Below are 12,568 nucleotides of genomic sequence, written 5' to 3' on the forward strand. Positions count from 1 at the left end.
ACGAACTCGATTTTAGGACGTTGCACAATTCTCGTTCTACACCTGCTGCTACAATGCTGATGACAATCACAGGCTAAAGGGAACCTCAGATGTCTCAATGAACTCTGGGATACGAGATTAATCCAAAGACTTCGGTCATTTAACACCAAATTCCTTTGTGGACCTGCAAGATCACTTGCATGTCTATTAACTCGGCTATACTGTCTTTTCCATGTGCTTTAAGGTAAGTGTTTGACTGTGGAAGGTGCCTTTCTTTTCTGTCTTAGGGGATTACACTATAAAAAGATGACATGTGGATACCTACTGTGGAGTTTCCATTTCAAAATCCTCTGTATTCAAGTACTTTTAAATATATTTTTTGTACATTTCATTTTGGCAGTCTGTCAATCCTAGCCACTAGCTGTACATCGCTGTGTAGCTTTGCATCTAAGAGATCGAACACTAATGAGACTTCAGCACTACAACTTTTTTGCAGTTTGAGCTTCATGTATGCATTAGCCAACAGACAAAGACTAAAAAGATTCATACTAATCGACAGGGGATGGAAAACTTGCCATATAAATCCCTTTTATTTGTCCCAAAAAAACAAAACTTTCCATATCCAGGGAGAAGAGCAGTTACTGTAACCACCCAAAGTGTTTGCTATTCCTCTTATACCACAGTAACTTGTCAATAATTGCATTTTTAGGTATCCAGGAAAGTAACATCATACATTTTACTAGTTTAAAAGTAGTTAGTCACTTATATTACAGCCACAAGATCATTGGAATGGAAGTCATTCCGTTACTAGTCTGTCGTTTTTTTTCTCCCTCTTGAAAAAATTATCATAAAAGGTTGTTTTTCATGCTACAGAGAAACTGGGCTTTTGGCATAAAGACTTTGGCATAGAAAATTACTGACAAATTATTCACACTGGAGACTCCTTCCAAAAAAAGAACAGGAAGGAGCTGCAGTGAGTGGTGAGGGCAGCAGAGCATCTCCTCAGTATGACACTACAACCCCTCAGAGATATATTGTGTCTGGTTCCTCTCAAGGTTTCTTCCTTACCAATTTAAGGGAGTTTTTCCTTGCCACTGCTGCCTGAGTCACCTCAACCTTGCGCATTGGGGATAAATACATATACATACATACATACATACATACACACTGAACTATATACTGTATATCTTGAATTTTTCTATATTAATTCTCTATATTTCTCTTTATGTTTACCTTTTGTTCTATGTTTTTGTTCTGTAAAGCTGCTTTGAGACAAAACCCATTGTAAAAAGCACTATACAAATAAACTTGAATTGAATTGAATATATACACAATCCGACTCCACACAGATCCAGCTGTATTCTAAAGGACCCCACTCACCCTGGACATCACCTATTCTTCCCCTGCCTATGGGAAGTAATACAGACTAATAATAATAATAATAATAATAATAATAATAATAATAATAATAATAATAATAATAAAGAACAGATTAAAAACCAATGTCTTCCCACTGGCAGTCGAATACAGAAACCCTCCTCCTTCCCTCAATCCCAAAACTAAGGTGCAATAAAACCCCTACCTTTAAACTAACACCATGCTGCTTATTTATACTACATTACGCTATTATATTATGTGTTTATTTTGTTTCATATGTATGCCTCATTTACATTTGCAGTTTTTGTAAGCTGTTAAATGGTTTTTCATAGTTTTTTTTTTTAATGACAATAAAGATCTATTCTGTCCAATAAATAAACAAATACATAAATGCCTCCTAAAAAATGATCAATGACATTGTTCTTTGTTATATAACTTTTTAAAATCCATTTATGATAAGATATATTATTAAGCTTGTGTGTCAAATATTATTATTATTATTAGTAGTAGTGGTGGTAGTAGAGGCTACTACAGTAATATAGTTGTTTATGCATTTATTATTAGACTTCGGTTTTTGTTATTTGGTTCACATGTCTCATATTTTTATTATTAGTATTATATTATTTTGTGTTTATAATTGGTTCTATGATTAGGATTGTGTGTTTTAGACAAGCCTTATATGACTAGTATTACAAGTATGTGCTTATTATCAGGTCAATGTCATTTTTTATTATTAAGCTTATGCATTTGTTATCCGGGTTCTACTGAGCTACAGGCATACAAACCACTGTGATATTGCTGTTACTATAAAAACAATAGCGTATCCCAATGAGCAAATTAATATAAAGATGTGTTTTTTCTTTAACTCCACACTATTGTCAGAGCTGCTGTTATAGAAAACTAATCTACACCATCTGACCATTCAGAGTTTAGAATTCAACAGCACTGTGGAATAATGTATGTTAATGAACTGGTGTGTGTGTGTGTGTGTGTGTGTGTGTGTGTGTGTGTGTGTGTGTGTGTGTGTGTGTGTGTTGCTTAGAAATATTAATGAACAGTGGGGTGGCAGTCTCTGTGAAAACCTAATGTGAGTTAAATGGGCAGAGAAGGAAATCTACACCAATGTAAGACTTCAGACATGCGGACAAACTGACTGTTAAATTAGTTTAGATGTTTCAAGGCAGATGACGGATTGAAACAAATATTTAAGCTTACTCTGAACATCTGCTCGATAAATCTTTTGGACAGTCATGCATGCAAGTGTCCAGTTGAAATAGACACTTCATGGAAAATAGCAAAAATAAACTTTGTGTTAAAGCTGCAGTAGAATGAATTTCCTGGTGACAGAATTGCACTTTTTGAGCATGTAGTGCACATTTACAGAAGGAACATTTTTATAATTGCATTATCCAGTGTCACCCAGATGAGGACATGTTCCCTTTTGAGTCCATTTCCTAATAAGAGTTCTTCCTCATATCATCTAAGAGAGTTTTTTTTTGCCACTGAAATGTGTTTAGTTTCAAATTTATATCAACCGTGAGTGTTTAAAATACAGTTTAAACACTACATTTATTACCAGACTGTCCATCTCAAAAACTGGGATATTTTTAAGCCAATTGTTCTTGTAATAAATACCATTGTACATATAATTATAATCACACAGTCTGTGATGTTTTAACCCATGACTGTTTTGAAAACGGTAAATATATTCTGGCAACCCTACCTCCCCCTCCCTTCCTCCATCCCTCTCTCACCCACACACAGATACACACTGGTTTGCCACATGAATTGGAAGTAGATATGCTGTGTGTATGTACAGTAAATACCTGCCGGGGGCCAAGCCTTGATGTAGCCAGTGCAATGCACCACTGAATACTGAGCCTCGCCTTCCTTTGACGGTCCGAGTCCGTTCCTGTAGGAGAGACACGGGTTTCACTGCACTGTGACACAACATGCATATTATAAAAGGATTACTCTTTCCTACAAAGCTGCTGATACACAAGCATGTGTGTATTAGGCAGCCACGGAAGTGCTCACTTTCAAAACTTCACATCTTTCTTCAAAAACAAGTCAAGTTCTTGCTTTAATCTGAAATTAATGACAACTACTAAACACAGTGGCATGTCTCCCTATTTCTGAGATAATATGCATGATAATTATTGAATTGATACAAAATACACGTTCTATTTATTGTCCTATTATGTAGTTTTCCGTAGCATAATATATATTTTTTACGTGTTTTTGTATTTTTGTACTATTATATTTTTGTGTTTTTGTACTATTATATTTTAATAGTAAAAGGATCCCAAAAGTGTGATTTGAAATATGGCTGTAAAAAAATCTATAAAACCTCACAGAATAAAGAGCACACAATTCAATTAAAAAAAAATTAAAATCATCCATAAAGGTAAACGCAGGTGCAGAGAAATCCTGTTGCTATGGTTTGCTATGTGCTAAACCGTACCTGACCTTGTGGTTGATGGGAGAGTTTTACAGAATCTAGAAGGTTACGAGTGGTTAATGTGTCTGCGCCCTATGCATAAAGCAACATTAAACTCCATCAACTTGCATTTACCAGTTCTGTGCCTGCCAGCAGTATTTTTTTTTTTTGAAGCAGACAAAAATCAAGAATACAAAAAAAAAAAAATTCCAAAGAAATCTTTATAATATTTTATATAGGTTCATTTGGAAAGGTGCTTGTAATCACCTACATTCCTCCTCAAAGAGTACATGCTATGGCAATTTAAACATCTGATTTCCTCTGAAATCATTTGGCAGTACGCCTTTCATCAATAATTCAGCCGGACATTTTGATCAGACTGAATAATTGATGGATTATTCCTGGACTGGATGGACGTTAAACTGACATTATGTGTATCTACATGAAATTCGGTTTACATTCACTTTAAAAGCTTCCTGATTATAACTCGGACAAAAGCAGTTCTGCTTCGGTGCTGGTGTTAATTTGTTTTAGGGAATATGGGCTGAGATCTTTGGCTGAGATTGAAGCGCATTCCAAAGCCTTTGTGGGCTGAAAATGTGTATGTCCTTGAGTCAGGGTTCTGTCAGAAATGTGTGTGACAGATGAGAGTTAAACATGATGAGTCAAAAGGGCAAATTTACAAAAGACAGAACATGGACAGTGGATTAAACTTCGCATCAACAAAGCAAAAATGCTTTCCTCGTATGCTTTCCATTATAGAAAAGTACTGACTACAAATATTGACGCTTTGTATATAAACTATTCCAAGCTATTTTTATTCATATTGTTAAAAAAAACATTTTATAGTGCTGATATATTAGAAATTGAAAACACCAGGCAACTGAGGTAGGAGTGTAACAATCAGGTTGTGTAAAGATTACTCCCATGTTATTCGCTCTTTACCTGAGTACCTCATTTATTACAGATTTTTACACAAAACATGTCATTACTGTGTCCTATACTGTTTCCTAGTGTGCAGTCAGAGTGTATATCCTTATAATAAAATAACTATTATTAGCGTGATTACTATAGTAACATGTCATAGTTATAGTTGGAGTGACAGAAGACGGAGAGTGCGTGTTTGTATGCTTGCCTGTATCTCTTCCTCATGCTCGACAGGCGGTTGAGTGAGATGTGATCCAGTGGAGCGCTGCCGCACCTGAAATCACAGGAAATAAAAGAAAAGAAACAGTTTACTTACAGAGTGCTTTTTTATTTAAAACACAGGAAAGACTACAAATTGTGTAAAACCAAAGTCATTGGAAAGAGTTTACCCACTCACAAGCATTGGAAAAAACAGATATTTGTAGAAATGTGGAAATTAATTCCATAGAGCTAGCTCAGAAACGGTGAACATATGGTTACATTTTTTGTTATTTCATTTTTTTCAACATGAATGCATGAAAATGCTATCAACTACACACCACAAATGCACAAACGGTATGGATGGATGGATCTTTACCGTCCCCTGAAGGAAACCAGGTTCATTTAAGAGGATCCTTGCATGCTGAAGGTGTACCAGTGCCAGTGGATGCCATTTCAAATCCTTCCTATCACCACCATGCTGTCCCTACTGGGGTCATGAGTAAGACCCATAGGAAAACCTAGATCCACCTACAGATATGCTGTTAGGATTACATTTACCACATTTGGCAGATGAAGGATTAGTTCAGAGGAACGAGAAAACTAAGGAAACCCAAGTTCGTCACAGCAAGAACATAAACACGCAGCACCATACTTTCCAGTTTAGTTAAAAGTTTTTGATAAATCCACCATATAGCCAAACGTGTGTAGTCACAAGCTATCACACGTATGTTTCACATATTTCAAAATGGAGGTCTGTGAAGCATTTCCACTAGATTTTGAAACATGTCTCTGGAGATCTGTGATCATTCAGCCAGAAGAGCATTAATGAAACCAGAGTGAGAAAAGGTGAGCAGTCACTGTTTCAGTTCAACCCAATGATGTTCACTGGGGTTTAGACCAGGGTTCGGTGCTCTGTTTTCAGGCCACCTAAGGAAATTTAATTGCTATTGCATACAGTCTAGACAGTTGTTGTTGTGCTTCCAAATTTGTGATAACAGCTTGAAGAAGACACACATATGCTGTCATGTGGCCAGAAAGTACAGTATATGCAAAGGACTTCTACTATACTGCATACACTCCTTGCATGGTTCCTTGAGGTATGGCCCTTTTTCAGAAAACCCTGAGAGGATAAATATATGCTAAATAAAAACTTTCATGGATTTGTCTAAACTCCCAGAAATACCCCAAAGATAAGGAGTAAAGATTATAAGGTGGACAAGATAGGTGTCAATACCCTGGCAGTGGTGGCTTGGAACAGACCCGTACGCAGGATAGCTTCAAATGAAAGGGGTTTAATACACTAGGAAGACAAACATAAACCACAACACAAGGGGAACTAACAATATTATCAATGAAGCCGCGCTGCCTAATGCAACGCGGCTCACGTTTATAGCGACACGGATAATCACACACAAAGGGAAACAGGTGTGATGACCGGGGAGGAGCAGACGTGGACGGGGCAATCACGTGACACAAACAAACAACAAACGCACATGGCACCAAGTCTGCGCTGATCCCTAACGGATCCGCGCTGATCCCTAACAATAGGTAGCTCAGTTTTTGAGATGTTTGCCTGAAAGCTTGTGAGCACAAATCTCAGGACCACCAAGCTGCCAAATGTAGTTGCTTTGGATAAGGGTCTCTACAAAATGATGCGAACATAATCTAAGTATGCACTCCAGTAATAATTATATAACCCCACATAGTACATTCCTGAGAATGGCTTTTCCATGAAACCTTTTCTATTGGCAGTATTTATCATGTCATTATAAGATGAATGAGAGAGGGGCTGAGAGAAAAGACATTTTATCTGTATTTATGAAGAGTTTATTATCATATATTTAATTTTTAAAAAGTCAATATTAAGGTACCGTCTCAAACAGGTACGGATCAAACACTGAAAAAATGAAATTGAGACAGTATCACAATAGCTATAGTGTTATAAAGCAAAATAATTGTACTGTACCTTGGTTGATTGAATACACCCTGAGACCCATTTGGGAATTTACAGTGCAATGCAATGCAATGTGAGAAAGGACTTTCTGAACATGTATTATTAAACCACATCCCGTTAAAACCAACTAACGCTTATGTTACTTGTCTTTGCTAATGACTCACTATGCGAACCAGCATGAGGTCTCTGACATCTTGGGAATATTTTTTAAGCTGCGAAAAAATTTCCATCAGGAATAATTTGAACCACACGCATGGAATTTCCCATTCAAAAGGTCACCCTTATCAAGGTAACATAAGTGTTTCCTTTGATCATCAGGGCTAAACATGTTATTTAGCAGTCCTTGTGCACAAATCTAGAACAAAACAAAAAATATCTCTTTTTCCCTGAAGTCTACTCAAGATGAGTAAATGCAGTTGGCTAAACATTACATAATCACTTCTGTTCTTTACAGCTTTGCAGTCTACAGTCATTAGAAGGAATTTTGTTATGGACGTATGTTTCTCATCAGTGCTACGTACCATCGCAACCCTGACATACTGTTCTAATTTTCAAACAGACACAAATAGAAAAACTGAAACGCATGCACATTCCTGGATGACGTTTCTGACAGTTATTAGTTCATGCTGAAGTATGTAAAAACACACAGGCAGAATAAACAGAGACGACGGCTGATTTCGAACATGAACCAAACAACGTGTCTTTGTAGACAAAAACAGAAAGCTAGCCATTATTCAAAGAGGGCTTGCGAGCAGAAAATACCTCTTCATTATTCTGTGGGAAGTACAGGAATTTTCCTGAGGATCTGTATCTTCTTGTGAAAAACAAAGCATTGTTTGGGACATATTTTGGGGGATAAACACTGAGACACTGCTAGGTCATGCCTTAGATATGTGCAACACTGGTATATTAGAACCCATTTTTGGACAACATGAAGGTTCAAGCAAGGTTTAAAGGAAGCAAACAAGAAAACAGTCCAGGCTTCCACGTACAGAAAGTCAGGTTTCACTTAATTCACTTATACTAGTGAAGTATTTAATTTGATTTTATTCCAGGTTCTTATCCCTGAAAACAACATAGCAATTAAACCGTGCCGAATTTGTAGCTTTTTATTTTTTCTAAGGTTGTTGTGCAAAAGGGGCTAATCTGGTCACCTGCTCATAAAACAGCTACTAATCTAGGTAGATGGCACTTAGGATGAAAGCTAACATAAATGAAGGCTACCAGCCATTTATTTCTTACAGAGCAAACAGCAAAATGTTGGCACCTTTACAGGCATAAATCTCCAGAACAGAATGAGCCTGATGAGCAAAACCATAGGAGAGTGGCATGTCTTTGATAGCCACTCTTTACAACTGTTGTGTGCACATTTTCTGATACAAATTACTTTTTCTTTACACCTCAAGAAGCTATATATATATGCACAAGCACGAAGAGGCCAGACACTAAAAGTAACCTATTTTGTAGGACAAAAGATTCTGTGGCTAATTACTTGATTGTATTTTCAATCTCCTCTAATGAAAGCATTTTGACTTTCGGAGCAGTCAGAAAGTAAGAAGCTTTATAACTCTGAAGGTGCAGGCATAAAGCAAGAACAACATCAGTCAGCATCACAGCTTTAGCAATTTAACTGCTGTTATAAAATTAAAAGGGTAAATAAAGGGGGCAATATATGGCTCATATTTGTATGTTGTCCTTGTCAGGTAATTTATTTTTTCCAAGTAGGAATGGCTATGGTTGGATAGTATAAAATAAAAGAGTGATGTGCATTTAAAACACTGTGATGCCTGTTAATTACACATTGACATAAACCATGAGAATCTTATCAGAATGCGAAGAAGGGTATAGATTATGTGAGGTGTTATGAAGCAGAATCACAGATTGTGTCCGAACCCACACTCTGTTCATTAAACAGTCACACTCATAGTGCCTTATGGGTCTTGGGTGCTATCTTTTAAACTATACAGTCGACAGACAAGTGTAGCGCATTGTGTATCAGGCAGAGATTTCTCTCAGATACCTTTCATTTTTATTCTCACCATTACTAACCATTATAAAAGTTCTTATATTAACATCACGATGGCTAATTATAAAGTAATTTGGCTAGTCCTTTGAATTGAAAGAGCTTTATCCTAACATCAGTCTAGAAATAAAGAATCTCGTGAAGTAACACGTTAGGACCTATTGTGTTCCTATTGAGTAAAAACTGGGAAAAACTGTATGGATCTAATAAGTAGACAAAAATGTTTTATATATGTAAAATAGCTGACCATATATATGTAAAATAGGTGTCCAGGTAATTTACAGTTAAATGATGATACAAATGATAAAAGAAGAACCCCTGAAGTAGACTATGTGAATAACAGAAGTAGGGAAATGGTTCTCAAGTTCCTATGAATGTGATTGTGAAGAAATTGTTTCTGAAAATAATTAAGAGACTGTTTCTGAAAGTTCGTAGGGAAGCGGCACTAAAATTTCCCAAGTAAGCAGCTCAAAAACTTCCTTTAATAGTAGTTCTGAAAGTTCTTTTGATGGTGGAGCTCAAAGTTCCGAATAAAATGGCTCTGAAAGTTCCTACAGACGTGGCTGTGAAAGGTCCTGTAAAAGAGGATCTGTTAGATCCCAGCTTTGAATTTTATACCTCATCCTGCAGATAAAGGAGCGTCTGGAGCCCATACACATCCTCATTGAGGACTGCTGTCCCTCCTTCTTCACTGTCCCAGTCTTCAGGTCTAGAATCCGGCCTGCAACACACACACATGCACACACTGAATGAAACAAGCAGGAAGTACTACATCTGAATAAAGTTATCATTACAATGCTGTCTGACGCCTACTATTTTAGTTCTTTACTGGAGGCTTTGCACTCAAATAACTCCGTGAATGCATTTTCTTTTTAGAACAGCTAACAGAGCGACACCACTGAGAACCAAAGCATGCAAACATGTCTCCCGGTCAAACCCAGCAGTCGGTGAATCATGTGCTATTATTATTGAGTAACAAAGTAATAGTCATAGCTGCAGGACTGGCGAGCGTCTATGTTCTAAGTCTAAAGCCATTTCCATAAACAAATGAAAGAAAACCTGGTTAAAAATAAAAGAGAGAGAAAGAGATAGAAGTTACCAAAAACAAGCAGCTGTCAGCTGTTTCCAGATCCCACCCCACCGACCAGCTTTCTACACTAAAGCGATGACACTAAATCCTCCACAAGCTATTAGCATTCCTCCACAAATAAATAGAGTTAAATAAAGATAGAAATAGCAGAAATTTCCAGCTAATTGCTTCAATGTATTCCTTCTTAACAACAAATAGCAATGTGCACATGATCCTTTTAAATTTCCTCTTATTTCATCACCATTTCTGCAGATGAACATTACTCCTAGCCTAATAAGTAAGGAACTAATTATTTTGCATTTTATCCATTTATACATACATGTTCTTTACGTCATAATAGTTTCATTACAAGAGACATATTTCTATAGCCTTTTCCTCTCAGGTCTCTTTTTCTTCTCTCTTGAGGTTAATGGGATATAAAGGAGCTTGGCATGTTACCGAGAAAGCACAAAGCCCTCAGTCCTAAAGATGTAGAGCTCTTGAGAAGATACAGCTTTGCCACTGACAGTTTAAGTGCTTGGGTAGTGGAGAAGAGACTCTGTCAAAAAAGCTAAATAAATGTCTCCTCAGAAATCATCAATGGCTACACACCCTTCTAACATCCTCAACCAATGTGTAAGTTGAAGAAACCCATGTGTAAGTTGTTAATATAGAAAAAAACACTTTCATATATAAATGAATTGTTTCACAATAATTTCATATAGTGTTAATAAGGAAGAATTGTAAAGTGCAAAATGTCAAACAACAAGCACAGAGTAAGTTACTGATATCTTCAGTAAAAGACGTAGTTCTCTGCAGATCAAGGATAAGAATTTTACAGATCAGGGTTTCATACTTCCTGTATTGAAGTGTAGGAACCAAGCTCTTAAATATATAGAGACAAAAGGTTGCAATAAATTTAATAAAGCTGCAAATTATTAGAGAATACTTATCACATTCAGAGTGGGAGCTGCAGACCATTTGGCTGATCTTTTTTTTTTTAATATCTTATTTCTGTCTGGCACCCAGAGTTCTCAGTATAGGCTTCAGAGCCACTATGACTTTGACCAGAAGAAAGTAATACCGAAAAATAAATGAATGTACAAAAATATACAGAATTCCAGGAAGCAATAATGAGCAGAGACTGCCAATGCCCTCTGGGCTGCAGTGCACCTTATTACATAATATTTATATGACATTTAGAAATGGAAATACAATCTTTTGCATTGATATCATCTTGTTTCTTTCTACTGTTAATATTCTGACCATTTTGTTCACTATGACAAGGAAGGATCTCTGATTTCTTATTTTAATTCCGAGTGTGTGTGTGTGTGTGCAGACATTGAATGATATACAACAGATACACTGGGCCACATTTTCAGCCCAACAGTGCTAAACTGCTCATGGCATAAAGGGGATTTTCCACACAATCTGCTGCCCAGAAATTCAGACATGCCACGTGTAACCTGTCCAATAACTCTGACCTCTTAACTTCGGTTACGTGGAAACACACTTGGCTTTAATGACTTACAGCAGTCTGATGGGAACTTGCTACAGAGTTCAAATGGCATAAAAATATGAGCTTATCATAAAATAAGCTCATTGAGGGACGCTCTAGAGAAAGCCTCCATCCAGATTACACACAAATGTGTTATTTTTGGACAACAGAGACAAGAGATAAATATTGGAAAAAGAGCGGCGGCAGAACAGAGGTTGTGTGGTTCATTGTAAAAGAAACCAGGAGGTTTATATAAATCTGAGGTTTAAGATAAATTCTCCAAATGAACGAGATGACGAGCATAAACAAACTGTTATTGCGTTAACCTGAATAGCCTCGCAATAATAAATACAAGCTTTTAATCATCTACAAGCTTTTCCCCGTTCACACAATAAAAACATGACGATTGTGGTTACGGTAAGTTTGTCTGGACGTCACTTGTGACCCATGTCTGTTTGGAGTGGGATGAGTAAGCAGCACTCGTGTTTAACATGCTCAGTTGTTGTTTTATGGTGTGGTGTGGGTCCAAAGAGCTTCCACTGTTCCCAGCAAAGAGGCACTGCAGGTGAAGTTTACTTTGGAGTGAAAATCTTGGCAGAGGAGGAAGAGGAAAAAACAGGGGGGAAATGGAGAGAGCTAAAAGCACAGCTGAAATGTGTAACCTCCTGCAACCCATGACCGGTTCAGCTCCCCTAGTCACAGGCTCTGATAATTTAAATCGCTTTGATTTAGTCTCAAATGGAAAGGACTAAGTGCCAGTTTGGCCTGGAAGATGGCATCGGGAACAAGACCAAGCAAAGCAGCAATCATTTAGAGAAAAGGGTCAAATCCCTTCCACTCGAGGAAGCATTTCCTCTGCCAACGTGTTTGGCTTCATGGGACATTTTGGTTTGGTGTAAATAGCTTACACTCATTCTACATGACCTCCTCTTGGCTTTGCCGTGCACTTCCATGGAAGAGCTATTCTCTATATCCAGAGAAAGATACGAAGAAACAAACAGCAATTATTGCGTGGCATTAAAAGACAGCTAGGGAAAATATTTAGGCAGAACTTGTCTTCCACACGTGTCGAGCAGATAAAAGGGTGGGAAACACAACAA

The 12,568-nt window shown here is 37.1% G+C and overlaps 1 protein-coding gene across 4 annotated transcripts in view; it reads right to left on the reverse strand.

Annotated features, from left to right (window-relative positions):
* arnt2 (aryl-hydrocarbon receptor nuclear translocator 2) overlaps window positions 1-12,568 on the reverse strand; it is a 96,115-nt gene that overhangs the window by 54,296 nt on the left and 29,251 nt on the right. For all 4 annotated transcript variants that reach the window (XM_027162152.2, XM_027162142.2, XM_027162132.2 and 1 more), the window contains 3 exons: window positions 9,520-9,622; window positions 4,932-4,997; window positions 3,183-3,268 (listed from right to left, as the gene is read on the reverse strand). In XM_027162152.2, coding sequence (XP_027017953.1) covers window positions 3,183-3,268; window positions 4,932-4,997; window positions 9,520-9,622 — 255 coding nt within the window. The remainder of the gene's footprint in view (window positions 1-3,182; window positions 3,269-4,931; window positions 4,998-9,519; window positions 9,623-12,568) is intronic.

Source organism: Tachysurus fulvidraco, chromosome 2, assembly GCF_022655615.1.
Source record: "Tachysurus fulvidraco isolate hzauxx_2018 chromosome 2, HZAU_PFXX_2.0, whole genome shotgun sequence".
Classification (NCBI taxonomy): domain Eukaryota; kingdom Metazoa; phylum Chordata; class Actinopteri; order Siluriformes; family Bagridae; genus Tachysurus; species Tachysurus fulvidraco.